Source organism: Notothenia coriiceps, unplaced genomic scaffold (genome assembly GCF_000735185.1).
Source record: "Notothenia coriiceps isolate Sejong01 unplaced genomic scaffold, NC01 NC01_scaffold00018996, whole genome shotgun sequence".
Taxonomy (NCBI): domain Eukaryota; kingdom Metazoa; phylum Chordata; class Actinopteri; order Perciformes; family Nototheniidae; genus Notothenia; species Notothenia coriiceps.
The window spans coordinates 1,756,035-1,765,969 of NW_011351697.1; the positions used below are offsets into that span (position 1 = coordinate 1,756,035).

At 40.8% G+C, this 9,935-nt stretch overlaps 1 protein-coding gene across 1 annotated transcript in view; it reads right to left on the reverse strand.

The window, feature by feature from the left end:
- Window positions 1–411: 411 nt before the first annotated feature.
- Window positions 412–9,935, reverse strand: part of fgf24 (fibroblast growth factor 24) — an 11,281-nt gene continuing 1,757 nt past the window's right edge. Inside the window, exons 3-5 of the mRNA XM_010778049.1 lie at window positions 6,059–6,236; window positions 2,778–2,884; window positions 412–1,085 (exon numbers count right to left, since the gene is read on the reverse strand). Of these exons, the coding sequence (XP_010776351.1) occupies window positions 807–1,085; window positions 2,778–2,884; window positions 6,059–6,236 (564 nt within the window). The 3' untranslated portion in view covers window positions 412–806. The remainder of the gene's footprint in view (window positions 1,086–2,777; window positions 2,885–6,058; window positions 6,237–9,935) is intronic.

A 9,935-nucleotide genomic window follows, 5' to 3' on the forward strand; every position in this document is an offset into this window, starting at 1 on the left:
AGTTATGAATCACATCAGCTGTAATATTTTTGTTTGTATTGTTTTCTTTTTAGCTGTTTAAACAAGACTAAAGCCACGGCTGGTGCCCGACTAGTCAAAGCATGTCGTGTTTTAGCTGAATCACAGGAAACGTCAAGGGAATCACACACAGCATTCCTGGAGCCGCCAGTGGAGCTGAGGTTGAGAGACATATGGAAAAACAAAGCCAAAAAAGCAGAGAGGCGGAGAAAGAGAGACCTGTAAAATATTGCACTCAGAGCTACACAGTTATCCCGGCAGCACAGAGTCACCTGCGACCGCCACCTCTCTCCGGTTCGTCTCCATGGTGTCCGATTCCAGTGGAAAGTATGGGATCCGCGTTGTCAGGGGCAACACAAACAAAAAAAAAGGGGACAGGTATTCCAATAAATCTCTAGTTGGCTGATTTTTATAACATCGCGTAACAAAAAAAAAAAAAGAAGAGAGAGTGCACTGCCTTCAGTTCAAACGTGGCCGAGGAGGACGGCGACAGTTTCTCTCAGAGGTCCTTTAGTGTATCCAGTATAAATAACATGACAGACACGTTAGCACAATGACATCAACCCAGAAGAATCCAAGAGTTAGGAAACATTCAGTCATCCTGAAATACAAAAATAAAACATCTTTTTTTTTTTGTTCTTTTTGTCTGTCTTTCTTTTACAGAAGTGAAGTCTTTAAGGTGAAGACAAGAAGAAGCTTGAGATTTTTTCAGTTAAGTTCGTTTTTTTTTTTCTATTTCCCCCCCTTTGAGGAAAAGTAGTGCTGTCCTGTCCCATTGATTGGTCCCATCAGTTCCTCTTGGAGTTGGCTTTTAACCGCCGAGCCCTTCGTGTCCGCTTAGTAACTGGAGTGAAGCGAAACTCCTCCAGCGGGTCCAGCCTGCCCTTCGGCTGGCGCTTCATGAAGTGGACTTCCTGTTGCCTCTGCGTGGTCCGCGAGCCTTTTTTGGGCCGCCCCTTCCTGTTGAAGCCGAGGTACCATCCTTTGTACTTGGCCGACACGAGGGCCGTGTAGTTGTTCTCCAGGAATTCCTCGACAAACACACACTCCTGCTTCCGTCCATCGGGCTACACAAAGAAGAAATAGGACATTCATTAAAGATCTGATTTGCATTTCATCTGTGTGTGCGGGCTGTTTTTGATTTGAAATTTGGTGTAAGTTTAAAATGTTGGTTTTGTGTTGAAAACCTACATTTTTGATTACATTTTAACGCTTATTTTACATTAAAGCGGTTCGCAAACTAATAAATTCAAGGACAGCATGACATTTGAAATCTTACTTTCAGAGGTGGAAAACCTCTTCCAATGAGTTTGGGTTAAAACTTAAAATGCATACGAATTCCCTTTCACTATAGTGGCGTTTCCCGCACGCTTAACTCTCTGCTGCACTGTTTAAGTTGTCAGTCTTTTTAACAACTAATCTTTATTTCACTTTCAGGTAACATGCCACATTGCAGTAGCTGTATTTTATAGGAAAAGTTTGGTTTTATGGGTAATACAATCATTTACTTGTTTGCCATGTGAGAAACAATTCTGCAGGCTAATATGCAGCAAGAGCCAGTTAGCTTAGCATAATTAACAAACAGATAGAAGAAGTGGTGCTAATGATCTCATTTAACCTTTTGATTGAAGATATGGAGCTTTAAATTCATGAAAGTCATCAAATCTCTCTCGCAAAAACATGCTGGTGTGGAGTTTAATTGTTTAAATTATACAAATGCTAAGTAGTGAGGAAAAGCTGGAGGATTCTAATACTTTGCTCCATGGTCACAGCAGGCTGTTTGCAATGAGACATCTCAGAAGTCTTGTGAGGCTGCATCAGACTTTTCTTTGGAAGAGAGCATTTCCACTGAAACCTGTTCACTGTGATGTCTGTGGATTATCTGCCGATACAGAACAGCCTTCCTAGAAAACAGAGCGGCTGAAGCTTTGAAAGCAGGGTGGAAGTAAATATCTCATATCTCATCTATCTGCATGCCTTCATAGATATACGGGTAAGTCAGAACATATCTAACATTTGGGTGGAGACACTTTCAAAATCCTGATGCCCTTTTAATTGAATCTGTCTAAAATGTACAGTTTACACAAATTATCATTAAACAAGCTGAATGTCAACAGCAATGAATAATGTTAATGTCATTTGAACTGATTGTTAAAATGACCCTTTGCTGGTTTAAAGGAGGAAGTCGAGGAACATTCTTTAAACCAATGACGCCCAAGCAACGAAAAGAAAATGCATGTTTCTAACAGATGACCGTGATGAGAGAGTGAAAGCGTGTGTGAATTATTGCAGATGCTGTGATGATGACAACTTGAGTTATTAATGCAAATAAATCACACGTGGGTCTTTTCAAATATGAACTTATTTTCCATATCGCAGCGTTGGTCAGAGTCACATGCAGTCATCCCGCGCCTGTGGCCACCTGGTGTGACTAAGTGATATAATTGCAATGGCATTCCTCCTAAGTGACCATTAGTCTCTCAATGCATTGTGGTGATTGCAGTCCATAATTGACTGATCGAGTGTCAAAGGAGCAGGCCGATTACGTAATGGAAGAAGGGCTGGGAGTTATCAAAGGGGTTTTGTTAGGGTGTACAAAAAACAGCCGGAGAAAGCAGATCTGAGGCTGCGTTCAATTCAGCCCGGATTAAGAGCTCCATTTAAAATATTCATTTAGATATTAGGAAGTGGCGATTAAGAAGTGAAAATATTGATCATTTACTGGAGGGTCAGTGGGTTGAAAACCAAGAGATTCTTACCCGTCCGACTATTTTGCCCTTCTCGTTCATGCAGATGTAGTGTTCGCTCTCCTTTCCTTTAATTCGGATGTGGCTCCCGAAGGTTTCCGTCTCGACAACAAGGAGGGCTGGAAAACAAAAGAAAAAAAAGATTCTGTTAACAGCAAGTCTTTCCAATCACATGGTTTAAGGGTCCTGATTCCATGCACATTTCATTATATCTCATTTGTTATTCACACTTATGGTGATTATTTGTAACACTCAATTTCTTGAAGTTAAGACCAACAATGTATTTCATCTTAGTACCAGTCCTGCAAAGGAAGCGTGCAAACTGAACGCTCTAAGTACCTCACTCAGAAAACTCACATATTTAGAATAAAATTGCAAAGATTAAATGTTTTGAACTGTTTTTTGGGTGTTAATATTACAGTAATATGTCAGGATTAAAGTGCCATAATATGTACCACAACCAAAGTTAACCACCACATATAAACATGTATTTGTACACAGATATAAATAGGACAACACAATTCTGCAATATCCAGGAACACAATTTTGGTCTGTTAAAAACACATATTGCATGAGATGCATTCAATCAGTGGATGTGGAAANATAAAATTGCAAAGATTAAATGTTTTGAACTGTTTTTTGGGTGTTAATATTACGGTGATATGTCAGGATTAAAGTGCCATAATATGTACCACAACCAAAGTTAACCACCACATATATTATAGTATAGTATTTGTACAGAGATCAATAGGACAACACAATTTTGGTCTGTTAAAAACACATATTGCATGAGATTCATTCAATCAGTGGATGTGGAAATTTTTTTCAATGGTTTAGACATTTTCTTTAACAAAAATGGACCAAAAAATGATGTGTCTGCAGAGAAAAGAAATGCCAGCGCCACTCCACCTGAAGCAGCGAGTAATCCACTCTCGAGACCGCATCCCGGCGGCTCTTTTATAAACCCCCAAAACACCCCCACCCCACCCCACCCTGAATGTTAACCCCTGCGAGGTCACCTTTGTCTGCGCTCGCCCCTCGACCAGCAAAGAGATCGGCCAAACATTTGTGGAGCGGTTATGTGCCCCTCAGGATTAGGTTTCAAGTTCCCTTTAGTCTGTGCTCACTCAATCAAAAAGTTAAGATGATCCATTTGTTTAACACACAGGGCCATTCAGTAGCGCTCAAGGGAGCAGAGGAAGAATAGGCGAAAGGGGATGGGTCGGGCTCCAGGGCAGAAGTAACTCCCCCGCCTCCTCCTCCTCCTCCTCCTCTTCCTCCTCCCCCTCCTCACCCTTAAATACAACCTTGGGAGGAAAGTGGGAAACCTGTCTCAAAGGTGGAACAAGTTATTCCCTCCTTTTGTTTGGAGAGATTCCTGTTCGTACGTCTTATTTGGGAGATAGAGATTGTATTTTGTATCACTGGAGGGAGCTTGGAGGGGCTGTAAGAAGGAAAATAATCCAACAAGTCTTAAGTGAATGTTGTTTATAAAGATATTTCAGCTCTCTAAAAGTCATTTGACAAGCGTTTGGCTTTCTCACTTAGTTGGTTTTGCACGGAGACCCAAAATTCAACCTCAGCTATGAAACATCGACCTAGAACATCAGATAAAACAATATTTCCCTCCCTACTGTAAGATACCCTTTGTCTGTAAATTGAATTATTTCATTTTATCTCAGTTGGCTCAACAAGAAATATATCTTTGAGAAAGAGTGGTCACTGGGATGTTTTGTAAATGAACTCTTGACATGTCTTAAAAACAATTCCCAGGCCCGAGACTCCATTGGCAGCCATAGCCGGAACATTAAAGGGGAACAACATTTCAAAATCTGACAGCAATGTTAGAATAACTGCTCAATGTTTACCATTACATCCCACTCCCAGTGACTTCTTGTTCACCTGGGTTTCTCTCATGGGGCAACATAAACAAGGAGGGTCCACAGGCGTGAATTAACCTCAGCATGGGGTCACCTGTCAGGAGAGTTGAAAGCTCCTGCTTTAATGCCACGTTGCAGCATCTATCAGTTTAAAAGCCTTTAGGGAGAACCACCCTGTGCTCAGAGTGGACATCAGGCATCATTTATGACAAAAAAGGATTGTCCTAGTCTCTTAAAAATAATGAATATGCTACCAAGAAGAAGGATGGCTGCACTAATAAGGACTTAGAGGTTTTAATGCTCTGTAACGAAGCGATATATTTCTGGTTGTGGCCCTTAGATGTGAAGCTGCAGTGACTGAGAGAGGATCTTCTTGAGCGTTATTAGTGAGTGCAAAGGAGTTCACAGGTGCCAGGTACTGCAGCTGGATGGGGAGGAGGAAGAGGAGGAGGGGCGGAGGGCAGAATTGGCAAGGCCTCATGGGAAAAATTGGATCTGCTTCCACTCAAGCTCTAACAAGCAGTGAGGAAACTTCGCCTCGGCGCATCTGTGACTGAACACACTCACTCAGAGGCATTCAAGACCGGCAATTTCAGAGCAGTGAGTCAGCTGTTATGAGCTAAATATCTGCAGGAACGCACAAAACAAGGCCTGACCTTCAATTTACTCATCTGCTGCTCTTGTTTTGATATGAAATAGTGAACAAGTTTGTTCAAAAGGCAGACAAGGTATATTTGAGATTGGTAGGAGCATACAATTGGATGAACATGTTATATTCAGTCAAACTAAACCCTTCAAATGCCGTTTCTCAGTTTCGCTATATGCTTAACATTTTTTGCACTGATAGCTAATATCCAACATCAAATGTGACCGCGACTATTGTGAACCATCTTGTAGTAAAGAAAATGAAAGGTTAAAGATTTATATTTTTGCTTCCTCTTAAAGTTCTAATACTTTACTGATCTGCATTTCCAAATATGGACAGACTCCAATAACATTTTCTGATGAGACAATTAAGTTCAATAATGCCATGACTGCATCCAAACCTCAATAGTTAAAATCTACAGTATGTTGCAGTTGTGGTCCACATTAGGGGTTCTGGCCAAAATAATTACCTTGTTGAACTATAAATCAATCAAGGTAAGAACAGACTTGCTCTGAATACCCAAACGCTGCGTTAAAAAATCCATTGCAAAGTCAGCAATTTCATGTTTCCAGCGACCCCATAGAGAAGTTGGCGGCTTCTTAGTAAGTTCTCCATCCACTTTCCCGAAGCTAAACACTGAGCATGGAAACATGATCTCCATACGATGGCTGGAACAACATCTGGCTGGTAGCTGTTGGAGGTTTCTCATCCTGCTGTAAAGAAACTAGCTAGCATGTCAGGTGAGATGCACAGGAGTTCTCCCATACCATACTTGCCCCCATCATCTCCGTTGGCGTTGACTTTCTTCCCGAGGATCTGCACGTGTTTCCCCGTGGTCCTGCTGTACAGCTGATAGATCCGGACCTGCTTCCGGCTCAGGTCGTCCGGGTTCCTCGTGTGGTTCTCGATGTAAATCCTGAAATCAGCAGAGGTCTGCTGGGATTCCTGAGAGAAAGACGGAAGAGAAAGAAGCATAGAAAGAGGGGAAGACAGGCGGTTAGAGATCGTCACGGCGCAGGTGTTGATAGTAATGTGTGCTTTTATAGGCCGTGTGTCAAAAAAATGTGCGCTCCAGGCGCGAAAAACTCCAACCGGGAACTTGTGGCTGCGGCATTTGAGTGTTTCACTTCCTGCTTTCAGCTCGCACATTTGACATGCATTGCATTTACGAGCTGATAAACTATGTACGAGATGTGTTGATGAAGTCACCGTTTGAGTACAAATCCCACAGAACAAGTGCAGAGCCTATAGTGCAGCCTTCTGCTTCAGATTGAGACAGCGGTATACTATGTGCCCCGGGCGATATTGAGAAACCTGTATTCCATTTCCACAAGCCACTAGCAATTATACACCTGAAGCATCCAGACCTGTTGCACTATCATCAAACAAATATCTGCCTGCAGGCCAAGTACGGTCCATAAATTAGGAAAGGCAGCGGGCGGAAGACAAGACGGAGGGATGGCATGAGGCACCTCCGAAACAGGAGGACTTTCTGATTCTGCAAATTCACCTTTCAGAATTTAGTAGAAGGCTTTTTATGAGTCACCTAAGACCTGACATAAAAACCGAGGAAACCACAGACTTCGACAGCTCGTCAGAAAAGCAAATGTGTCACCCAACATGTGGAAGAGGAAACGTATACTTTCAGAAGCCCAGGAATCTGTGTTCACGCCAAGATCCCATTTCCCCAGCTGTATGGTGTGGTAATTGCACAGTAATGGCTTTTTATGTGGCTGTTCTCAGGTGGCTAATTATATACACATTACATACCCCGAGTTCTTGTTATTCTAACTTTAGTAAATTAATGACATGTAGAAAACATGAGGGGAAATCGTGGTCTCGGAAGAAGAAATCTTTAAGCTCGGACAGGAAAAATAAACTTTGGCAAATCAAATGGAGGCTACTAACATTAGCTCTCTTAAATCAGGTGACATATAATAATACTTTAAAGAACGATGTACAGAAAGGTGAGTTTTACGCCGCACACGAAAAAGCAATGGTTTAACCTCCCAAAAAAGATAATTGGTTGTTGAGTTTGGACACCAACTTTAAATGTCTTCTTAAGGACTTTGCCCTCCCATTTCTGAGCCACATTTGGACTTGGGGCTTTTTAAATAGTAAGGGCTCGTTGCCTCATCATGACGTATTTGCTCTAGAAATGTGGACCTCAGAGGATTCAGCCCCAGAACTGGGACACAGCTTCTGTATCTTGACATTTCGGAAACACGCCCGTAATGTTACTTTTGGCAATGTAGAAAATGAGAGGCTTGATATTCAAATGTATCAGCCACTAATTTGTGATGTTAATAGTGACTTAAAGGCATCACAACCTTAAATTAGGCTGACTTTACTTCATGCAATGGGATTTTAATTTGGGAAGCAATTTGTTTAGCCATGTATCTCTAATGGAAAATACCTTTTTTTAAACTAGCCTTAATTGGACTTTTTTTCTAGATCAGGTACATCTATGCATGAAACAACTGCTCAGCCATGTGGTATAATGTTCTCTTTTACATTTTTCTTACAAACTACTAGTCAACACCAAATGCAGAGAGAAATGCATCAAGAACCAGCACTTCCTAAAGATAACCCTGATAACATGTAGATTAGATCTGGGAACTGATAACCCAATGCAACCCATTCAATTCAAGACAAGGATTTGCCATTCTCAACTCAAAAGCTATTTGACTCATACTGTCAAATGTATATGGACAGAATTTTCCAAACTGCATTTACTGTACATTGGAACTTAATGGATGTTTAATAAGTACTGGAGACCAAGGAGCGGCTATGTCAATGGAGTTTTTTTAAATAAATGTTGCACCCAACAGATAGTACTACTTTTATATTTGATGCTCTTAACATTCGGTGTCTGTTCCCAAGAGAAACTCCAGACAATGATTCATTTAAGAGCCGAACAGTTAGCATGAGCAGCAGTAGCCTCAACATCTGAACAAACAAAGAAAAAAGTAGCACCTAGAGGACTTTTCATTCAACGAAAAAAAAAGATTCAAATTGTAAGATTGAAAAGTGATCTTCACAAACCACTTGGATCCCTACAGTAGCTGTTGCTAAAAAAAAGAAAGCAGCTTGATACAAAACCTCCCTCAGATTTAACATTAGTGCAACCGCCTGGTGTCTATCCAGAACTACACACACAAAAATGTGTTAAAAGGATTTCGAAAGTCAAACATCGGCATCGTCTGTTGTCAACTTTCTCTCTGAATGAACCTCAAAGCTGACGAGCAAGAAAAAAAACCTGAACACAAAACAAAACGTGGCCTCTCTGGGCCGCTAAGGGATTTATCCCAAATCTCCCCGTCTCTAAACAAACATAAAGGTGTGTTTGGTAGACAGTTGCGTTTTCATCAAGGGAAAGGCAAGCCTAAGCACATGGCTGAGGTGAACACTAGCGACAACAGCTTTTTTTTTTTTTTTTTTTTTTTTTTTTTATCACGCTGTCTCCTTTCTTCAAAGACACAGCATGAAAACGGATATGGTTGAAACTTCAAAAGTCTGGCACTCATCTTCACCCAGGAAGCTTAGTTGTCGCATCCATCTAAGATACACCTTGCTATCTCTCAGGGTCACACACACAAATAGGAAAACACACAGTCTCACATGTTGGCAGGGCATTCAAAGTTTACTTCCAACTGTGGTTGCGTCTGTTGTCTTTCCTCGTGAAATCACAACCACAGCATGACACGTAGGAGCCATTAGCCGCAGAATGGGTCAACAACACGGAGAGGGAATGTGAAAGGGGGGCATTAAAGGACTATTCCTGCATTTTTTCAGTTTGATCATTATCCTGAAAGCACTCAGGGAACCACAATGCATTTCCTTTGTTTGATAAATGCCTTTATCTAATCTGATTTTTTTCATAACCACATCAAACATGCAACATCCCATAACAAACATGGACTATTAATTATCAGTGCACCTCATTTGTCTTTAAGGTCATATTCTGAATGGGGTTCATCCTCGCTTACATTTGAGGAGTGGTCAGTCGACACTATAGCTTTGTTTGTGCCAGCTCTGTTGGAATAATCAGAGTGCATAGACTTATATAACTTTGCAGTTTTTCTAGTTTTTAGGGTTCCAGGAATTGTTGATTCATTAAAACAAATCTGGATCAGAAAATTGACTTTCAGGTTAGACCTGTTATTTTTGTCAGAGAGCTACAGGCCCCCGACCGTGATGCCCTAAATGAAAAAAAAAAAACGTTGTAGGCTAACACTAGAATTAGGCAACCATAAAATGTATTTATATAGTTTACAAACACACTTTCCCTCTAACATGGTTGTATCGTATCAAAAGGTCAAAATGGCAGCTCTTAATATTGGTATTCTTTAGTTTCAGTGACTAAAATATAGCTAAGATAAAAATACTTTTACAAATATATCAATATGTTGCCAACTGTTGGATGCTTATTTAGAATAAAATATACCCCCGGAGTGAATAATGGATAGAACCTTAACAACACTTTAAAAAAACAAAAACGATCCTGTTTTAATATTTGAGATCAGAGGGAAGTATTTGAAACATCCGCACGTGGAAAAATTATGATCCAACACGTCATAGCTATAAAGTGATCAGATAACTTTATGAGAGAAGCAGCGTGCTCTCTGCCTCTTATGGGAATCA